Source organism: Suricata suricatta, chromosome 7 (genome assembly GCF_006229205.1).
Source record: "Suricata suricatta isolate VVHF042 chromosome 7, meerkat_22Aug2017_6uvM2_HiC, whole genome shotgun sequence".
Taxonomy (NCBI): domain Eukaryota; kingdom Metazoa; phylum Chordata; class Mammalia; order Carnivora; family Herpestidae; genus Suricata; species Suricata suricatta.
Window position 1 is genome coordinate 42,473,431 of NC_043706.1, and position 22,699 is coordinate 42,496,129.

The 22,699-nt window shown below is 48.6% G+C and overlaps 1 protein-coding gene and 1 long non-coding RNA gene across 2 annotated transcripts in view; one reads left to right on the forward strand and one right to left on the reverse strand.

The window, feature by feature from the left end:
* Positions 1-22,651, reverse strand: part of CLIC5 (chloride intracellular channel 5) — a 102,928-nt gene extending 80,277 nt beyond the window's left edge. Inside the window, exon 1 of the mRNA XM_029944319.1 lies at positions 22,235-22,651. Within this exon, the coding sequence (XP_029800179.1) occupies positions 22,235-22,297 (63 nt within the window). The 5' untranslated portion in view covers positions 22,298-22,651. The remainder of the gene's footprint in view (positions 1-22,234) is intronic.
* On the forward strand, positions 21,284-22,630 carry LOC115295971. Its single transcript, XR_003910662.1, has 3 exons — positions 21,284-21,358; positions 21,850-22,095; positions 22,432-22,630. It is a non-coding gene; the product is annotated as an uncharacterized LOC115295971 (long non-coding RNA).
* Positions 22,652-22,699: the final 48 nt, after the last annotated feature.

A 22,699-nucleotide genomic window follows, 5' to 3' on the forward strand; every position in this document is an offset into this window, starting at 1 on the left:
TCAGAGTAAAACTTCAGTTTCCAACATAATGGTGTTCTCAGAGGACTTATGACTGTCTCTTCACTTAAGCGGCACAGAGACTTTTTGGTTGACTGGTTTGATGTCAGACAAACCTGAATTTAAGACCAAGTTCTGCCCCTGCTAGCTGTGTGACCTTGGGAAAGGGGCTGGACCTCAAACCTCAGGTTCCCTTACTGTGAATTGGGCCCATATCAATGCCTTCCTCATGCAGTCTTGGTGATATGAAAAAATGTCTATAAGTGCTTGGCTGTTGTTACATGCAGAGGAAACAGCTCAACCTACCTATGACAGGCAGACCCCCAAGGTGACACCCTCCTCCCCATGCTGACCATGACTCCAGTCTTCTGACATTTATGCTCTTGTGCAATCCCCTCCCTTGAGTGTGGATGGGGTCTATGACTTGTTTCTAGCTGACAGAATATAGTAAAGGTACAGGAATTGTGCAAATATAATCACAGCCCAAAAGATCTGATCTTAATTTAATCAAAAGGAAGCTGTCCTGGTGGACCTGACTTAATAAGGAGAAGCGTGTAAAAGGCTCTCCTGCAGGCCTTAAAGAAGCAAGCTGCTACGGGGTGCTTGGGTGGCTCAGTCAGGTAAGCATCCGACTTCAGCTCAGGTCATGATCTCACCGGATCATGGGTTAGAGCCCCGCATCTGGCTCCTGTCTGACAGCTCAGAGCCTGGAGCCTGCTTCAGATTCTGTGTCCTCCTCTCTCTCTGTCCCTCCCCTACTCTTGCTCTGTCTCTCTGTCTCTCTGTCTCTCTCTCTCTCTCTCAAAAATAGACATTGAAAAATCTTTTTTAAACATCAACAACTCAGGCAACACCAGATATTGGAGAGGATGCGGAGAAAGTGGATCTCTTGTGCACGGCTGGTGGGAATGCAAACTGGTGCAGCCACTCTGGAAAGAGTTGTGGAGATTCCTCAAAAAATTAAAACTAGAACTACCCTACCACCCAGCAACTGAACCACTAGGTTTTTATCTGAGGGATACAGGTGTGCTGTTTCGAAGGGGCCCATGCCCCCCAATGCTTATAGCAGCACTACTGACAACAGCCAAAGTATGGAAGGAGCCCAAATGTCCGTCGGAGGATGAATGGATAAAGAAGGTGTGGTATGCATATACAATGGAATAATACCCGGCAATCAAAAAGAATGAAATCTTGCCATTTGCAACTACATGGATGGAACTAGAGGGTATCATGCTAGGCGAAATTAGTCAGTCAGAGAAAGACAAATATCATATGGCTTCACTCATATGAGGACTTTAAAATACAAAACAGATGAACATAAGGGAAGAGAAGCAAAAATAATATAAAAACAGGGAGGGGAACAAAAACATAAGAGACTCTTAAATATGGAGAACTAACAGGGTTACTGGAGGAGTTGTGGGTGGGGGGATGGGCTAAATGGGGGAGGGGCATTAAGGAATCTACTCTTGAAGTCATTGTTGCACTATATGCTAACTTGGATGTCAATTTAAAATACTCAATAAAAATAAAAATAAATTTTTTTAACTCAAAGCTCCTCCTTCCAAAATTTCGAGGGCACTCAAAATCACAATCAGCTATGATCATTAACAACAATAGTTAACAATAATCATAACTCAACTTATTTAGTTTCATAAGTAAACTGACTAAAACTGCCTCTCAATGCCTACAGAACAGGCTCCGAAGTCTTCTACCTTCTGTTCAAGAGCCGTCACGACTCTGTCACAAACAGAGAGGGTATTTGGTGCCAGCCGTTCAGATGGAAACATCTGCACTGATGAGCCAGCAGCTGCTCCCGAGCACCTCGTCACAGCTCAGCCGTCCCTCCCTGGAACCCTCTGGATTTCCCCAGCCGCCAGCATCAATGGATAAATGGCAGACATGGTGTGGGGCCCCAGACTTTGCCCCAGCGCCACAATGTGTGCCAGACGTCAGATCATGTGATTATCATCTGGACCACCAACCTTACTGGGCATAGCCGAAGTGGGTGTGTCACTGGAACCCCCACCCCCACTCCACGCCCTAAATTCCCACACTCTGTCTTTTCTACAGCTCCCTCCACCTGCAGCGTCTTCTCCTCACCCAGGGCGCTCTGTCTGACCCTATTCCTCCTAGCTCTGAGATACTGAGAGGTGGGGAGCACCTTTCTAAGCCTCAGTTTCCCCATCCTTCCCCAAAGTGGCAATTCTAAGAGGACGTACTTTCATAAGGGTAAGGACGAAACGACAGCGTAGGTGATGCAGGAGTACAGGTCTAGGAGCAAAGAGATAAAGTGTGGCCCATTTGCATTAGGAGTGCTGCTCTTTCCAGGGTCCCCCGCAAATGCCAGGGACTTAGGAAGCCTTCCTCTACCCTTAGCTTGAAATGGCAGCTCTCTCTCTCTCTCTGAATCCTTCCAGGCTCCACAGATCTCTCTCCTGGTTCCCACTTCTCTCCATCTCTCTTTCTCTCTCTGTGGTAGGCATGCAGGGAAATGGTACCCCCCACCCCAATCCAATCAAAGGCAGACGCCCGTGACTCATTCTTGTCATTTCTGAGCCCAGCCTGGACACAAAAGGGAACACTTACAGCAGTCCATGAACCTTTGCTGAAAGGTGAAATACCAAGGTTAAGTGTTTGTTGAAAGAATCAAGGCCAGAGGTTTTAAACAAGAAATGCCAAGAGAGCAAGTCTTAAAAGCTTTCATCACAAGAAAAAATATGTAGAACTCTATGGTGACAGATGGTAGTAGACTTATGGTGGTGATCATTTCACAATATATGCAAATATCAGATCATTATGTTGTACACCTGACACCAATATGATGTTGTATGTCAATTATACCTCAATAAGTAAAGCCAATTTTTAATGCCATAGAGCATGACAAGAGCAGCAATAGCCATGTGCAAAGCCAAATAATCATAGCCAACATCTACTAGCACTTACTACATGCCAGGCCCTACTTTAAGCACTTTGCAGGCATTAACTCCTGCAGTCCTCCCAACAACCCCGTGAGGGAGGTGCTGAGATCGCTGACGGACATCACACCTTACAGAGTGTAAGCTCGTGATGGGCTGGGGACGTGTCCTTCATCGCCTGTCCCACACCTGACACAGCGAGCTGCTCACCAAATGGGGAGGGCTCACAGACGAGTTCGGCTTTCCCTTCAGTGTGCCGTCCTCCCCTGGCTTTCACGAGCCCTGTCCCCTCCCTGCCCCACCCCACATCTGACCTCAGATGCTTCACTCACACTCAAGAGGAATAACCTGACCTCAGTCTCCAAGGGGCAGCTGCACCATTTGGAGAAACTTGGGAGTTTTTCTTTGTGCGCCTGAAATCACACCTATTTTAATCAAACCCAAAGCTGGTATTGCAAATCCATATTTCTATTAACCGAGACGCAGGACACGAGGACCGAGTGGATGGAGGACGAGAGTGTGCGTGTCCATCAGAAAGGGGTTTCTTTAGAAGCGGAGCGCCTGCGTGGCTCAGTGGGTGAAACATCTGACTGCTGCTCAGGTCATGATCTCACGGTTTGGTTTGTGAGTTCGAGCCCCACATGGGGCTCTGTTGTCAGCGCAGAGCTCACTTCAGATCCTCTGCCCCCTCCACTCCCCAGTCCCTCCCCAGCTCCTGTGCGCTCTCTCAAAAATAAACACTAAAAAAAAAAAGAAGAAGAAAAGGCTTCTTTAAAACAACAAAAGCTGCTTTCTAAGAAGGTAAAGGGGAGAGGAAAAGTAGAAGAGCTTTTCAAGTGAAGAAAATGGTATGCCCTGAAGCAGAGGCTGCAACAGGAAAGTCTGGTGTGTAAGGCAATGGTAAATACAGAATTCTCTTTCCACACTCAAGTTCCTTGGTGGAGCCTGGGGGCTTAGGTTCCCAGGAAAGTTCTGATGTGCCATCATTTGAGACCTAATGGATTAAACAAGTAATGCCCAGATTGGTTGCAATTAGAATCACCAGGGGAGTTTTAAGGCATGCCAGTGCTTGGGCTCCACCCCCAGTGACTCTGATTTAATTGGTCCCGAGTGGGGCCAAGCTTCCACATTTCTCTAAATTCCCCAAGTGCTTCTTAAGGAGGGTTGGGAATACATCATCAAGGTAACCTGAGGAGTAAGCGTGAGCAGAGGGTCAGTATAATGACAAGTTAGGTCACGGAGATGGAGTGCAAGGAACTCAACACTGATTCTTGAAAGCCTTTTCAGGTATCAGCTGTACGAATGTGTAAGATTTTTTGAAAAACAAAAAAATTAAACTTTAGCAGGCGCCTGGGTGGCTCAGTCGGTTAAGCGTCTGACTTTGACTCAGGTCGTGGTCTTGCAGCTCTCTGCTGACAGCTCAAAGCCTGGAGCCGGCTTCGGGTTCTGTGTCTCCCCCTCTCTCTGTGCCCCTCCCCCACTCATGCTCTCTCTTGCTCTCAAAAATAAATAAAAACATTAAAAATAATTAAAAATAATTAGACTTTAGGAACAGCCACGTGGTTCAGTTGGTTAAGCGTCTGACTCTTGGTTTCAACTCAGGTCATGATCTCACAGTTGCTGAGTTTGAACCCCTGTGTCATGGGGCTCTGTACGGACGGCTTGAAGCCTGTTTGGGATTCTCTGTCTCCCTCTCTCTCTACTCCTCCCCTGCTCTTGGTCTCTCTCATAAATAAATATACATTTTTTAAAAAAGAAAAACAGATTTTATATGTACCACCTGCTTCCAAAAAAGTTTTCAGGGCCCTCTAAATCAAAACACGGTATGACCACAGCAAAAATAATTAACAAGAGGAAAGATGAACATCAGGATAAGATTGATAAAAACTAGCAAGAGCAGAGAAAACTGGAATTCCAAAGGATCTGAAGCAAGCCCTTTCCCCTGCCTCGGGCTTTTTCAGTTACCTCCTGACTTTCAAAAGCTTCAAGGACACTCACACCTCTAAGTTCCATTCCTACCCTGACTCTGCAGTGGAATCCCCAGGGGCCGACCCCCCCCCCATCTCTGCATGCCCCGCGGGATACCCCACAGCACCACCCACTGGGGAGGGGCTCAGCAGACGTCTGGTAAAGTGAGTTGGTGATACAGCTCACATCTACCAGGCAGCCTTTCCACGGAGTGCCGGCGAACACGGATTATCTGCGTTTGAAGACTGTGCATGATGTTGACTGAAGTGTCTGCAAGTTTAAATGAGGATGGCCGTTCATGGAACATCAGATCTTTAAGGGGCGGCAGGACAGTGAAAACGAATCCTTCACAGGGAGACTCTCCGTGGCAGAAAGTTTCACAAAGAACACAGTCCTGCCCCTGTCACCAATTCAATCAACTCAATTTGGGGGTGAATCACTATGGTATGGGGGTATATGTAGTGAATGACATCCAAGCCTGTTACAGTATTCAGAAAAGGGAAGAGGAGGACATAGTCAAAAAGCCCAAAGGCAGTCAAGGAAGACTGTCCCTTCACACTTGTACACCGCACAGCTGGCACTGGGCTCTGGTCACCGCTTCATGGGGGCGGGAAGTTAGGAGCACTTAGGAGCTATGGGATTTGGAGAAGCCACTTACCCACTGGTGCCTCAGTTTCCTCGTCTTACACCATACGGCTACTAGTCATAGTATTATTATGTGTGCTAAGCAGTTAGAAAGCACATCATAAGCCCTTAATAAATGTTAGTTAATATGATTATTACTCTTCGTTCTTCAAGGAGGCTCTCAGATTACTGCAACTTGTTTCATCCAGTGACAAGGCTGTGCTTTGGGGACACTAAAGTGGATGAGCAAGGTGGAGAAAGAACTCCACGTGATTTGCTCTACCCTAGCCTACCCCAGCCTGGCCCAGATGAGTCAGATTAATTCCGGGTTCCTAGATCTACGTTTGTAATAGCCTTTATTAAAATCACCCCCCAAGAATTTGCTGGAGTTATAAAAGAAATATTTGGGATTAAATCTCCTACTAGGACATTCAAAAGTTTTATAATTAATGTTATGGGATCTGTAAGACTTCCAAGAAGATTCTACTGTACAATTTTTTCTAAGGAAAAACTGCTAAGGATCCTTTGTTGCAAATCACAGAATACCGGTCACTCATTTAAGCAGAATGGGAATTGGGCTAGAGAGTCCGTTCTTGGCTTCTGTTTTGAGGAATCAGGGTCCATGAAGCGCATGTTCAAATGGCACTGGGCTCAGCCGAGGTCAAATGTGCCCTCCCCATGTCAGGACTGAAATTAGTTGAAAGTACTCTCTAACAGAGAAACATGACGAATGAGGGAAAGTGCCCTTCGTTAAGACTTGTGGGTACAGGAAAGAACCAATTTTCTGCCAGATAGTGGTATCTGACACTGCAGAAAAGACCCGAATATGAGGAAACTAAGGCACACATATGCATGCACAGACACACTCACACGCCCTCACCCTCACACACATACACATGCACACAAATACCCACACGCACAGTGAAACTGGCTAATGTGAAAGTTAATCAAAATAAGTAAACAACAGCCAGAGACCACAAGTGGATTCCACAGAAGTACACAATCTGAACGGAGGCCAGGACCCAGCAGGCCTAGGAATGCAGTTCCAGCCATGTCACAGTTGAAAAATTTTCCAAGAGGCCAAGTGTCCTCGTCCAGGGCGCAGAGGCGTCGACGGCATCAAGGGCCCCAAGCGTTTACCGTCAGGAATGTTCGCCCCAGAAGACAACATCCTCCTTTCTCAGGAAATCAGTCAGTCAACCTCTCTTCGGAGGCCTCACAGTGGGCTTGCCCGTTGGAACTGCTTACCTATGTCACTTGGTGTGCAAGCCTGGTTTGGAAATGAGATCGGCACTGTATTTCCACCCGGTGACATCCCTAGGCAGACCCTGTTGTACCTCTGCGCTGCCAGGTGGCCGTGTCCTGGCACACAGATGTTAGAGCGCTGCTCAGAGAAGCAGCAAGTGTTGACGTCAAAGGGACCATTTGACAGAACCGCTCCCAAGTACAAGGGAAGTGAGAAAGAGCACACTCTCCTGCATACTGTCTATGGCTGCCTTCATGTCACAATGGCGGAGCAGGGGGACTGCGACAGAAACTGTACAGACCACAAAGCCAAAAACACTACGTGGCCCTTTACAGAAGCAGTTTGCTGGTTCTACTAGGTTGTGGGAGCTCCAAAACCCTTCACCAAGTACATGTAATTTGCTTGAGAACTGAGTCCTCTTGGAAGCCCTCTTGGGGCTTCCCATAGTGCTCAGTACACGGTAGAATCAAAGAACCAATTTTTCCGGCTGAAATGGGCCTCAGCTCTCATTTCATCCAATCCCCATGTCTTAGAGATGAAGAAGCCCAAAACAACCAGTCCAAAAGAGGAGACGGGCAGAGAGCAGAAGCGAAAACCAAGTTCCCTGAATTCCGCCATATTGTTCTGTGACCCAACAACAATGTGTTGGCGAATATGGAGTAAATGCAGATTAGGTATGTAGTATTTAGCAATAGCATTAGTTGAACATATAGTATATGCCAAACACTATAACCCAGTGTATGTCTAGGATGGATATTATGTATAACATATGTGATCTACAGAGACAGCAACAATAAAAGAAGGGCACACAAAGTCCCTTGTAGGAAACAACCAGCCACCAGGAGAGGACCCATCTCATCTGTGAAGTCAAGGTAACCATTGTCAGTTGGTTACCGTCCTATGTGCTTGAACCCAACTAAAGGAAATCGGCACCCAGGCAGCAAAGCCATGGCCAAAGGGACATTTATCTTCGATCCCTGGCCTCTTTTTCTAGCTCCTCGCAGACTGTCCTTCCCTTCATCAGCTAGGTGCATCAGATAACCACTCCTTCCCCCCACTTGACTGATGGCTGGTTACACGTTGGGAGGGACTCCTTCACTCCCAAGTGTGAGCCAGCCAGGCATTCCCACCAAGGGCCATTTATCTCCCACTCTGGAATGAAAGGTGCCTCACCCTTGATAGTGTAATTCTTGGCACACAGGTAGAAGAATGTTTTCTGGAGAGCATCAGGCCTAGATAAGCTTCAAAGAGCCCTTTAAGGTGACCTGGCATGAGAGAAGGACCTGAGGGGCCACCACAGTGTTCTTAGTGGCATCAAGAGAAGCTTCTGGAGTCCCGAGAGGGGTGAAGGACCAGGGGTCCCTTCATCACCTGCCCCTTCCAGAATCTGCACTGACAACAGGTTCATTGAGGGGAGAGGCAGATGGCAATGTCTCCCTTCCCTGCCTCAGATTAGCAGGGACTCTCCTGCCCCATCCCTGAGTTGTATCCTAAGTCCTTCCCTGCCTGTGCTACAGAACGTTGTTTAGTGCCCTCTTGATCCCGGTCCCCTTGCTTGGGGCTCCCATAGCCTTGTCTTTGCCCTGGGATCACAGTCCCCTTGCATGTCCGGGTGCCCTTCCCCCTCCATTCCCAGGCTGCAAGTTCTGCCAAGGCCCAGCTGCGCCTGCCTTGCGCAGCGTTCCTTATCAGAGCCATGGCCTGGCATCTGGCAGACCCTGATAAAGAGTTGCTACATGGAAATTTGTATTTCAAGCAACTTTCCATTTTTTTTTAATGTTTATTCATTTTTGAGAGACAGAAAGAGACAGAGCGTGAGTGCAGGAGGGGCAGAGAGAGAAGGAGACACAGAATCCAAAGCAGGTTCCAGGCTCTGAGCTGTCAGCACAGAGCATGCAGGGCTCCAACTCCTGAGCAGTGAGACCATGACCTGAGCTGAAGTTGGAGGCTTAACCGACTGAGCCACCCAGGTGCCCCTTAAGCAACTTTGATACTAATTTTGGTTTTTTTTTTTATGTTTATGTATTTTTGAGAGACAGAGAGCACGAGCAGGGGATGGCCAGAGAGAGGGAGATTGGAGGAGAGAGAGAGAATCCCAAGCAGGCTCCCTGCTGTCAGCACAGAGCCCGATGTTGGGCTTGAACTCACAATCCATTAGATCATGACCTGAGCTAAAACCAAGAGTCGAGGCTTAACCAACTGAGCCACCCGGGCGCCCCTAATTTTGTTATTTTTAATTACTGATGCACACGAAAAGATGTGGTTTTGGAGTCAGTCAGACCTGGTTTGGAATCCCAGCTGTCCAAGTCTCTCTTGCGTCAGTAAAAACTTAACCTCTCAAGCCCCAGATTTCCCATCTGCTGAACAGTGGCCACAATACACCTGCCCTGTGACGTTTGGGCGGTAGGGACAGAGTTAAGTAGATGGGCTAGTACAATGTGTAGAGCACAGCAGATGCTCAAACAACTGCACTTCTCATAAATGCCTCTTACATTCTGCTCTCTGCCACCTTTGACCATGCCGTGTGTCTCAGAATGCTTCAGAAAGGCCCTCTGGCATCTGTGGAGTTGTGCCATCTGGTGATGAACCACTGCCAATAGTTCCATTCTCTGCCCTGACTTCAGTCTGCTGTGTGGCATTACAACAGCCTAACCTCTCTGGGCCTCGAGATCCCAGAGTACACTCCCTGGAAGCTGTTGGAATCCCATGAAAACTCAATGGAATTCATGAAATTCCACAAATAATATGGCTAATTTTCTTTCCATTAGTTTGTATCTTTATAAGTGCCCTATAAATATTTTTTTTAATTTAGCCCTTATTTATTTTTGACAGAGACAGAGAGACAGAGCAGGAATGGGGAAGGGGCAGAAAGAGGAGAAAACATAGAATCCGAGGCAGGTTCCAGGCTCTGAGCTGTCAGCACAGAGCCCGATGCGGGACTCGATCTCATGAATGGTGAGGTCGTGACCTGAGCTGAAGTCGGACGCTCAACCCACTGAGTCACCCAGGCGCCCCTGTAATTTTTCTTTTCTGGAAGGACCCTACCATGTACCTACAGTTCTTAGTAGTGGAGTAAGGGCTGACTGGAATAAACAAGGTTTCCTTCAAGTCGAGGACTTCATCCTTGCAAAGATGAGTTTCAAAGCTTATCCTCAAAGGCTGGGGCACTTTGACCAGTGCCAGCTCTTAGATAAACTGGCAAGGTGACAAAGTCTGCCCTTGGTAGCCACCCCCCCCATGTGCCAGCAGGTACAACTATCACTGCTTGCCCGACGGCCACCTTGCATGTAGTGCCCAGAGCACACGGACAGACTCTTCTCCCTGCCTCCTGACCACATAAAGCAATCCTGGCTAATGTGGCATCTGGGGACGCAATGTCCGTGTGTAGCCCATTCCGGGTAACACCTATATTTTATAAAATGCCCTTTGCGGGGGTGCCTGGGTGGCTCCATGGGTTAAGCATCTGACTCTTGATTCCAGCTCAGGTTATGATCTCAAGGTTCGTGAGTTCAAACCCCATATTGAGCTCTGTGCTGACTATGTGGAGCCTGCTTGAGATTCTCTATCTCTCTCCCTCTCTCTTTGCCCCTCCCCTACTCATGTTAGCTCTCTCCCTCTCCCTCTCCCTCTCTCTCAAAAATTAATTAATTAATTTAAAAACCGTCTTTGGGGGACATGACTACCATGTCCCAGCTCTGCAACCTTGGTCAGGGGATGCTGTCTCTCTGAACTGCAGTCTCTTCATCTGCAAACTGGGAGTCATGATCAAGATTCAGCCAATGCAAGTAAGGCACTCAGAGCAGCAGACAGCCACAGCCATTATTATTCACTCTCCAAACTGACCATCTGATTTCCAGAACTGCAGACAGACCCAGTGCACCAAAGAGGACTGGGGAGTGAGGTCTGGTTTTGCTCCCTCAAAGTCAAGTCCGTTTCCCTGTTTCTCCCACCCTCTGGCCCCCTGCCAGCCTCCTGATCTCTTTCCTGATATCTTCTATTTCAAGCACCTTATGATCTGGGGATGGGGATGAGCAGCTGGGGGGAAAAAAAACAAAAAAAAAAAACCCCAAACATGCCAATGACTGTTTTTATAGCTGCAGAGTCCGTCCATGGAGTGGATTCTAAAGACATGGGCCGATATTTATGATGGGCAACCCAAGAGCAGTTGGAAGAATCCCTCAGATTTCTCTCCCATGTTTGCAGGTCACTGTGCCTTAAATGTCACCATTATGTTCATTTCTCTGGGATCAGGATATTCACACAGGCCATTGTTATGTTATGGGCAATGTTCCCATTATGGACCGTGCTTCAGAATCATGGGGTACTAGTGATTTACAGACATCTGAGACCCCATCCCCTGGAGACTCTGACTCCGAACTTTGCACTAGAATTTGGAGTGTCCCAGGTGGTTCTCGTGATCTTGCAGGACTGGAAAACCCTACTGTGGTGGGGACCACTCAGCTCTGGGTCAGAATCTCCAGGTTTCTCCCTCAGTTTGTGCAGAATGACACAGCACGCAGAGCCCAGCAAACACCTTGCCTGTGACAAAGATGCAATCTCTTTCTTCCTCAAAGGGGCTACATGTGAGGACAGAATCAGAGAAGAGACTCAAAAAAGAATAAAAAAAAAATATTACGACACTAGAGCACATGGGTGGCTCGGCTGAGCACCCGCCTTCAGCTCAGGTCATGATCTCACGGTTGGTGGGTTTGAGCCCCACATCGAGCTCTGTGCTGACAGCTCAGAGCCCGGAGCCTGCTTCCAACTCTGTGGCTCCTTCTCCCTCTTTTTTTCCCCTGCTCACACTGTGTCTATCTCTCTCTCAAAAATAAATAAACATCAAAAAAATTAAAAAGAATCTACTAAGACACGTAAGGAACCATTTCCAGGGAGTATGGGAAAGAAGGTCAAGAAATGAAATGCTGGCTTGTCTGAAGAGTCTTCAATATCAGGCTGAAGCAAGTGAACTTGATCTAGCAGGTTGAGGAGAGGGTGTGATAGAGGGAGTATCTGAGAAAGATTAAGCTAATGGCTTGAAACCTGGAGGACAGGAGGGGAGAGAGGCTGCAGGCAGGATGACGGGGTGATGAGGTAATGCAGTGGTAAGAAACAAGGAAATCAATCATTTCTAGGGTAGGAACTACTTGTTCCCCACCCAGTTCCCTCTTTCCTGGGAACACAGCTAGAGGACGCTTGAGTTCTGGACCCTGGAAAGTGGGATGTGGCCCCTTCCGGTCAGGGACCATGCACACCTTGCGGGTGATCCTCCCCCTTCCGTCTCCTCTTGTGCTGGCCAACGTGGAGTCCAGACAGAGGAGCCGGCGGCCCTGGGGGGGGGGGGGCAGGACCAGAGGGGGAGGAACCTGAGGAGGGCCAGCCATTCACTAACCACTGCGCCGAGCTATTAGGAGAACGAGTTGCTGGGCTGTTGTTTCAGCAGTGGGCACGCGCTGACCAATAAAATACCTCTCACCCTCGGACAGAGAAAACACTGCCTTACGGAAGTGACTCGTATTTCTTGTCTAATTTGTCCCTTGTAGTAGTACCCTGCCCAACAGGTCAGATCTCTGTTATGCTCATTAAGTACCCGAATGAGGAGGGGTCATGTCGCTTTGCCCACGTGGTTCCCCTCTGCCGGTGTCCTGTGGTAAAGCCCTGCCCAGAACTCTTTATCCCCACAGGAAAAATCTGAGGCATTTGAGATAAATTACCCCAGGCCTATGGCTCCTTTGGTTTCTAAGGCAGATTATAGAGACACTGTGGATCCTAGATTTTTCGATATGGCTGCAGAATGCCACAGCACCCAAACGGGAAGCACCGAACCACCGCCCACGTGCTGCGGCTCCTGGGCCTCTGTTCCCTGTCAGCCCTGGGGAGCAGAGGCGTGCATTCGGGAGAGAGGAACCTTGAGCTGAATCAAGAAACCCGTCTCTGTTGCCATGACAACCTCCCAAATTGGATTTTTAAGAGATAGTAAGGGGACGAGGTTTCCACTTCCGCTTCAATCTAGGTAATGGGTTCCCAGTTGGACTCCGTTGACTATAGGGCCTTCCCTCCCTCGCCTTCGGTGTCCTCTTTAGCCTGATGATGTTGCTTTCCTCCTTACCACAGGATGATGATAAACAAGGGTGGATAACAGCATCTTAGGGTCCATCGAGGTTGATACAGGGGGTGGAGGGACCACTGGGAAGGCCTCCGAGTTTTAAACACTTCTCAGATGCAACAGGGCCAGGCACGCCAGCACCAGAGCATGCCAGCACTACCTTCTCTCTTAAGACAGGTAACTACCCCACAAGCAGGTGATACCACAGGCAATGCTGTCCGTTGTAAAATAAGCTCCAAATTGGTTGGCCTGCGTCAGAAGTGCCTCATAATCCGACCCTAATTTACATTTCTGTCACTTTCCCACTTCTCTCCACGTTCTCTTTGCCACAGCCACACAGAACTCAGTTCTTCTGGGACCCCTGCCATTTCCTGCCTCTGAGCCACGTTTCCGTGGTTCTTTTCACCCAGGATGGTCCATTTATTTCCTTCATCTCTGCTTCTTCATCACTTTTTCCAGATTCTCTGGGGCCTCCTTCCGCCCCCTCGAATGGGCATTTCCTGAGCACAGTCTCTCTTTACTCCTTCACACTCCCTCCTTCTCCTCCTCTGAGGAACTGATTCTTCAACTGCAGCTCTGAGCAGAAATCCAAAACCCACACCCCTCGCCCTGGCCTTCCTGTATTTCTGAGTTCAGGCTTTCCAGCCTTCTACTGGACATCTGCCCTTGACTGACCTGCCATTGCCTCAAACAAAACACTTCTAACCCCAGAAGATTATTCTCATTAACAACCATGCCTGTCCCCTTGCCACTCCACCGTAGCTTCACAGGGTGTCAGGGCTAAGCAGAACTGTAAGACTCAAGCCCAATTCGTTTATCTGCACTCAGTCCCTTTACAGCATCTTAGACAATCATGATCAAGCCCATCAATGGTGTCACCATCCCAAACGTGGAAACCAGTGTCTCCGGAGGTGAATTTATAGTGACACCGCTGACTCTTAAGTTTTGGGGTGCCTCTTGTATTTGCACTGTTCTGTTTTAAGGCATGGACCTCATTTGGATTCACATCACTCCCGCACCACATTATCCCTCCTTTTAGCCCTACTTTGGGCTCCTCGTGGCCTCCCCACAAGGAGCAGTGGAGAATCCCCCTCGTGGCCTTTACCTCAAGACTCTGCTTCTGACACGGTCATGGCAAACACAGACACCGGAACAACAGCAGTAACACAGCAGCTCACATTTTATCTCACTTCCTTCCTCCAACCCATACAGCCTGTATCCTAAAATGCTAAACTGTGAGCTTATCTGCTAAGAGGGGCTCAGACCAAATGACTGCTAAGAGGTTTCCCCAAGTCAGAAAGTCTACCATTTTACGATCTTTTATCCCACTTTACAGAAGAGAAATTATTTGGGCTTAAAGACACTCACATGCCTAATATCTGGCAATATCGGACTTGGAGTCCAGGGCCTCTTACTTTTGAGTTCATTAATCAGCTCACCACATCATGCATACAGCATAGGAACCTTTCCAAACAGGGACCAAATTAAGGTCCTACCCTGTGTAGAAACTTCTGGTTGCTTCCCATTACTTCTGATGGAGCAAAAACCACTTACCTGCCATTCACAACCCTTCCCACTGTTAGGTTTTTTTCCAGTTACACCCCTCCTCATAGGACCTCTCTCCACACGATCTTATATACCCCCTGGGCCCTGAATATCCTTACCTCATACTGTTGCTGGACCTGATGTGATTGCCACTCCCTGAATCCTCATCATTCTTCAAAGCACAACTCAGGTCCCGCTCCCCCCAAATTATATCTGGAAACTCGTTCAGCCCACACTGGTCCCTATACTTGCACCTCTCAGTTCATTTCCCGTCACTCATGTGCCACAGATGCTTGCTTAAAGTTTTACTCTCCAGCTGCAAGGTCATGGACTCCTGGGACCCCATCTTCCTTGCTCTCCAGCACTCCTTCTTCAGCCCAGAATAGGCGGCTTCATAAACATGTTGGGTAATTGGTTGATTGGTTAATTCTTCTCAATCCCTTAACTCCAAAAGTTCTTTATCTTACTAATATCGCCTTCCTGCCTAGCTTTTAAAATTACTAGTCACTCCTGGGTGCCTGGGTGGCTCAGTCAGTTAAGCCTCCAACTTCAGCTCAGGTCATGATCTCACGGTTCATGGGGTCAAGTCCTGCATTGGGCTCTGTGGTGACAGCTCAGAGCCAGAGCCTGCTTTGGATTCTGTGTCTCCCTCTCTCTCTGCCCCCACCCCCCTTCACACATATTCTCTCTCTCTCTCTCTCTCAAAAATAAACAAACATTAATAAATGTATAAATCAAATTGCTGGTCACTCCAATGTCATAACACAATATTACAAAGGATAAAAGCAAGTTATAACAGAAAGGTCAAATGCATTCCTTTCTTCCTTTTCCTGGTTTATTTGTGGTCAGTCCAGGGTGATTTGAGCTAATAAGCATACTGGCCTCAGTCTTACTCATCCTGTGAAATGATGCTTCAAGTAGGGGCTGAACTTCCCGTCGCCCTTTGGATGCCCCACTATTTGGTCAGCTCTATTTACTCATGGTCTGGGCTAGTGGCTCTCAGTCTTTGATAAGTCCCAGAATCATCCAGGGGTAGCTTCATAAGGATACAGATGCCTAGTCCTTGCCCAAATCCTTCTAAATATGAAATTTCTAGAGAAAGGGCGTGAGCAAGCCCACGTAAAGAAGCTTTGCAGTGACTTTGGCACACCCCAGATCTGAGCGCCAGTGGCCTAGCTATTGTTCACTGTGAATGCTGCAACAAATGCAATTCAAGGAATCTTCCCCTGGAAGCAGAAAGAGAAGGTGCTTGTGGAAGTTGAAACTCCATTTCTTCTTCCCAGAAAAGATTCATTTGATTTCTGACAACAGGCTCCATATCTTATTTATCCTTGAAGAATTTTGCATCTCAGAACTAAGATATTCCTTGACTACACGTATGTGTTTCCAAAGTAGAGTCTCAATCAGGTTGGTGGCAGACAGATTTCCCCAGTAGTTGGAGCTGACCCCTCAGAACGCAAGCAGAGTCAGATCTAAGATACCCCGGGTAGAGAGAGAACCTTTTTATCACTGACCCACATCTTCAGGAGAGACATCCTTACCCACTTTGCTCCTTCACGATTTCTAGTCCTCCAGCCTTGATGACAAAGACAGAGGAGGATGTCTCCTGGGTCTTTAAAAAGACCAGATTTTGAGAGTCTATTATGTTGTTTGTATCACGCAGATAGATAATATATGTAAACACACGTGTATATTTTCCAGAAGAACTATGGGCATGCAGAACTAGAAGGTTGCTGGGAGGAGGGGGTCCTCCTGAAACCAAAGGTCAGAGAATCTAGAGCCTTCTTTCTCTTCTAAGGGTTTAAGGTACAGGCATCTTTCAGGTAAGCCTGTGAAGCCCTGGCCAGATCCCAGTGACTGGAAAGGGAATGAAGCCCCTAAAATACCATCCCCACGGAGTGAAATGTAAGAGAACAGCGCTGTGCTCACCCCTGCCACCACGCAACCCCCTCCCTGTTTCAGGGGTTCGAGGCATCCTGACTCAGCCCCCAGAGTTCCCTTGGATGAGGGAGCAACTGACAGGAGGAATCAACTTCCGTTGAGCGCCAGGCGCCCAACCACTAGAGAGGGATCTGCACACGCCCTGCGGCCAGGCCACCACGTAACATCAGCCAGGGCCTCTGGGGGCCTCAGGACACAGACAAGCACTTCACACCAGCAGTCAGATCCGTGACGTTTGTGCCCAGCTCCAGCAGCAAGGCAGGAGCAGCCAGGGCTGAGTCTGCGACTTCTTGGCTACACCAGGGTAGGGGAGCTCATGGGCTTGGCTTCTCACCAAGCAGGCTGTAACGGGCCTGCAGAAGAAGCTACATTTTTGCCCCAGTTCATGAACAGCTCATTCAATGCTCTCACCAACTTTACAAAATATGTACTATCATCTTCAGTGTTGCACTAGTTTAAAAAAAAGTGGGGGGGGCAACAAAAAGCAAAACAAACACACACAAAAAACAACTGTGGCAGAGAGAGCGACAGCAGCACGTTCTAGCCTGCAAGACAGGGGGCCCATGGCCTGACCCCCAAAGCCAGCAATTCTCCCAACTCACCTCCTGCCGTCACTGACACGGGCCTAGCACCTGGCAACTCAAAAGCAATCAAGATGAAAAGGTTTTTACTTGATGAACAAAATCAATCTAGTCTTTGTCCCAGGTGGAGAAAAGGCAACCTAGAAAAACAGTGCAAGTCGGCAGGGAGTAAGGAGCTGACTCCGTTGTTAATGGACTTCAGCTTCCGGAGACCCATAGCCTTCACCCCGCCACCTGCCATGAGACCTGAGGCATAGACCACTTGACCAAACACAAGCACTCCTATGGATGTGTTACCCGGAAAAGAGGTACCCATGGACACAGCAGGACAGAGGAATGTGTGTGGATAACTGACCTCAGACCCAAACCCAGAGTAGTGGAAAAGAAAAACAGCTGCTTCATGGGATGAAGGGAAGGGCAAAACCCAGTGAGCCCATGCTTAGGCAAGGTGCCCAAGGTGACCGGCCAGCCAGTGGGCAGCTGGGATCTGAGAGGGAATGTCACAAGATGTGATCCTGTCTGTTCTGGAAGTCAGACGACTTTACTATGGGCCACCATGACTTGACTTGTGCTCTGCACCACGGTCAGGAGCCTTCTGGATCACTCAATAAACAAAACAACTAGTCATTTCCATCAGACGATCAGCAGGACACTGTTTCATTTCCCCCACGCTGAACTGATGGTTATTTGACTAGACCCCATGCACTGAATGTTCTGGAGTCCTGTGGACAGGGCTTTAGAGTCCGTCAGCATCTGTTGACTGAGCACAGATTGGGTGCAAGCTCTCTATCAACAACACTCCTGACCATGATGCCCTGAGGCTGTTACAAGTTCTGGACATTAGTCTGAACTCGTGAGGCCACCTATTTCAGAGTGGAAAAACTGCCCGCTGTCAGACTGGCCTCTGATCAGGACTCAGTGGCCCTGCACCACAGCTGCACCCTGGACTCACCTGGGGGTGCGGGTAAAAATGTTGCTTCTGGGTCCCGCCACTCTACAGAGATGTCCATGTAATTGACCAGGGAGTAGCCTGGCATAGGGAGTTTTTACAGCTTCCCAAACAATTTGAATAGTAGCCAAGGTTGAGAACCACTGTTTCCTATTGAAGTTCACACCCCCCCCCCCCCACTCGCCAGCAACAAGACATTTGTAGCAAACTGCTCTAACCACACTAGTGGCTTTCTGCTTCTGGGGATCTAAGGATGAGACTGGGTGTAAAGGCGTCAATACAGATGGGAGCAAATGTCTTGATCTACCCTACTCAGCACATCCTGTGTTTGTTTTCCCAGAACCACTTTCTGTTTTGCTTTTACTTCCTTGCTCTTTCTTCTTTCTACAAACCACACTCACTGCCACTGTCAATTTTACCTGCTGGCTTCCCCTGATGATCAAAGTCCAAGCTGTGTATGATCTCATTTATTCTTGAAATAGCCCTGCAAGTGAGGAAGGAGCCAAGCTTTTTTTCCTTAAGGCAAATCGGGGGCCTGCAGATCAGGAAAGGTTTTCTCTGACATGGAATCCATATCATTATTTTACTTCTGTATGTTTATAGCCATTTTCATTTACAAAGTGCTTTCACCTATTTGATCCTGTAGAGTCTTCACAACAAGTCTGTGGTGACAGTATTTTCATAACCAGGGTGGCCACACATCCTGATCTGCCCTGAACAATTCCTGGTGACACCTATTGTCCTAGCCTACTTATTCATAGCACCTCCTTTCACTCTCCAACCAAGTGTCTTGGTCAGAACAACATATGATATGATCACTTATTTATGACCATCCTCTTGTTTTTAAGAGAAGCTACTAAGGCTCATAGAAGTTAAGGAATTTGGAGGCTCCTAGGTGGCTCAGTCGGTTAAGCGTCTGACTTCAGCTCAGGTCATGATCTCACGGGTCGTGGGCTTTTGCCCCTTGTTGAGCCCTGTGTTGACAGCTCAGAGCCTGGAACCTGCTTCAGATTCTGTGTCTCACTCTCTCTCTGCCACGCCCACCCCCGCCCCCATCTCGTGCTCTCTCAGTATAAATAAATAAACATTAAAAAGAAAAGAAGTTAAGGAATCTGTCCAGTCTTCAGCTAATTAAAAGCAAAACAAGACTCGATCTCATGCCCTGTGTCTCCGAACCTCTGCCCCATCCATGGGTATTATGAAACATTAGATCAGAGCTGATATACTCAAAGTTTTCTTATTGTTGATGAGGAAATTAAAAACGTGAGGGCAATCATCTCCTAAAAGTAGCTCCTAGGATGTTCTCTGCAAGGAGTACAGAGCAAGGACAGCTGGCTCCTGGGCTGGGTTCTACGACATGAGAATGCATTAGTTAAGTATCGATGAATTGTCATCTCGAATGGCCCCTGAGAGCTTAACTCCGCACAAGGCACAAGACCTAACATGGGTCTCTGGAAAAGAAAGAGAAACTCAAGAGTCCAAACTGCTCCAGTGGAAGCCTAGCTCTGAAAGTGACCAGGCGTTGGTCAACCATAAAACTGGTGGGATCATCATTCTTACTTCCCTGGGTCGTTACACAGAAAGCAAACTGTGGCTTGATGAGTGCTCTCACAGCAGCAAGGTCCCACAAGGTCCGGGTGAGTCACTTTTATTTGTTCTCTTCATTTTTCATGTGAGTGAACCACGGCTCATAAACAGGATGCTGGGGTCCAACAAGATAAGGTATTTGAATGTGCTTCATAAATCCTAAAATGTTACCATTTATTATTATCAGCCGCAATAGTAGTTAACAGGTGATAATCAGTTGATGTGGGCTGGAATCGTGGGTCCTTGAAACTCCCTGGGTGACCCAGGTTTTGAATGATGCCCCCAGTGGACAGGGCAGATAGAAAGAAGGTCCCTTTCCAGAAAGTGTTGAGGAGTACACATCTGACTCTGGGTGGGGTCCAATTGGCCTGGGAAGCTTCCTAGAAACCCACCCACCCTGCGCAGCTAAAAGGACCTCAGGCACAAGACACCCTCCACAAGAAGGCCTTTCTTAATGAGACCCACACAACTAAGAGAAATGTGGCGATACTACATTGATTCAGTAAATCAGGACATTGTTTCCCTAAAATAAAACCATCCATAACCTGAATAGGATCTTGATTTCACAATCATTTATCAGCCTTTGCTGGTCCCTATAAATGATAACTACAAGCCAGAATTTCAAAAAAGGGGAGTTAAAAATCAAGAGCTTTCCTCTCTGATTATTTTTTTTCTTCCATCAGTCTGGTTTTTGAGCTAATCATGAAGGCCTGCCAGATTCTCATGGATTGCTTTCCTTTAGGGGCAAAACAAATAACACAGGCATTTTAGAATTCTTTTGGGGGCACTGAAGGCTGTGCAGTGAGCTTTTTGTATAAATGGAGAAAACCTTCCCAGCTGCCAAGACAAAGTTCCCAAGGTGCGGGTAGAATTGGTCTCCGTGCCTAGTAGTGGGGCAAAGGGCTCCTCTGGCTCTAAAGAGTCAATTTGTGTTTCAAATAGCTTTCAGGAACTTGACACTATGAAATTACCTTCTCCCAGGAAATCTGAGAAAGTCCTAGAATAGCTCTCTTCAAGGAGAGCAGCGAGACTCGTGGCTTTGTTAAAGCTCTCCCTGTTCATTCGCTAGGCCACAGGACTGGACGCTGAGGTTCAGGGCACCGGCTCCTGGCCCTTGGTCCAACACTGCCCGGCTCTGTGGAGGACATGACCTCTTTCACGATCTGGGTCTGCCAAAGGACCTGGTAATACCGCCCAGAGGGGGTCCCAGAAACCGAATGAGGGAGACAGGAGCCACATCGGAGAGGGGAGAAATAGGTCAGCAAAGCAAGTGACAGGTATAATTTCTATGGATTATTTGGAAAAATAAACCCAAAGAAGGTAACACTTAGCCAAAGAAACTTTAACAGACCTTTGTGGAATCCTAGGCCAACTGGAGTGTACCACTTACCAAGTCACAACCTGATGGGGGTTTTGGTTTGGTTTGCTTTACTTTGAAGCATCCAAAGATACTGAAGACCAAAAGGTTGCTATGAAGGCTTTTGCAGATCTTATACTTTTTTGGTGACAATCTCTCTGCTTAATTAGCTTGGAGATCAGTGCAATTTGCCCAAAACAGCATCTTTCCCATCGCAGATCTACACACCTTTCAAATTCAGCCAGGTGGCTCCAGAAAGGCCCCCAGGGCTCGCCCTTTCTCGGCGACCAGCGCATTCCCTGGGAAACTTTGCATTTGAAGGATATTTTCCCCTTTGGGCGCCGGTGCGGCCGGCTGACTCCCCTCCCCCAAGTCCTAGCGACGCTCCCCGCACCGCCCAGGAGGCAGCCCTCCGGCCTCAGGTTTCCAGGCTTCTGCTGCGAGCCCGCCACAGCGAGGACTGATCAAGTGTTTCTTTCTCACACCGCACCACCCGCGGACCGGGAAATGCCGCCTCCTCCGCCTCCACCGTTTCCCTCCTACAGGTGGCAAATGCAGTGCAGCAGTTTGGAGGGGAGATGGTTTCTGCCCGGGGGAGCACGACGACTTAATTTAGTCTGTTTCACGGTGCTCCTTCAGTACAGCCTTCCCCAGGTTGACCTGGGGTGTTTTTTGTTTTTGGTGCTGGTGTGTGTGTGTGTGTGTGTGTGTGTGTGTGTGTGTGTGTGTGTGTGTTTTAACTGCCGAACCTGATACATTTCCTGATACTCCGCTGCAGAACCATGATGATGACAGTAATAGTAATGTTGGCGACTGGAGGGTTTGTTTTCTGCTTTGCAGGTCACAAAGCAAGAAACACCTTTGTTTCTTTTTTGCTTTTGCTTTTACCTTTTTTTTTTTTAGAATGTCTCAGCAAAATAGAGAGGAGACACTTGAAGAAATGTTATTTTTATTTTACCAAAGATAATTGTCCAGATCGGCAATGTCTGCTTTTCTTCCCTTTCCTCTCTTACCTCTCTCTCCCACCCAATTTTAGAAAGGCTCAAGAATCCAGCCAGCTTCCTGCCATCTCGTTATGCCTTGAGAGGATCCTTAAGGACTAGCCAAAATCGCACCGGGCAGGGGCTCAGACGCGCCGCGGCGACCCGCCTGCTCTGCAACGGATTTGACAAACTGCCGGCCAACTCTCCAAGAAGACAGCCACCTGGCAGATTGCACCTGACTCCACGGCAGCCGGGAGCCCCGAAGCGAGGCTCTCTGGCTTGCAGAAAGGCCACCCAAGGTAGCGCTAGTGCTGGGCTGTCCTCCCTGGGGAGGGTCCAGCGTCCCAGCTCTGTCCGCACCCAGGCACGTGAGCCCGCCCTGCCGGGAGCCCGACTGCAGGCGCGACAGGTGCGGCGGGCTCAAGGACGCCGACCTACCTTCACGAAGAGTTCGATCTCGGGGTCCCTGTCGTCCCCGTTAGCTGTCGCCGAGTCCGTCATGCCGTCGGCGTCCGGGGCCAGCGTCCCGGGCCGGGGAGGCGCCACCTCTGCGGCGCCCGAGCCAGCGCTCCTGCTCCTGCTCTGCAGGGGCCCCGCTTGAGAGCGGCGCTTATTATTATTAATATTGTTTTCAGATCTATTTCTCAAGCCGGGAACCGAAGCGTCTGTGGGATCAGTGTCCCGAGAGATCACATGCAAAGGAGGGAAGGGGGAAAGGTGGGTTCAAGGAAGGCAGCAGGTCCCCGGAGCAACAAGTGCCGGGCTGCAGGGAGGTGTCACAGGATCCGCTCCAGTCAGCTATCCCCGCGTCGCCGCCAACGCGCCCAAAATAGCCCGAGGCCGCGGGGCGGGGTCAGCCCGGGCGGGGCGGGGCGGGAGGGGCACCCAGCGAGCGCGGCCTCT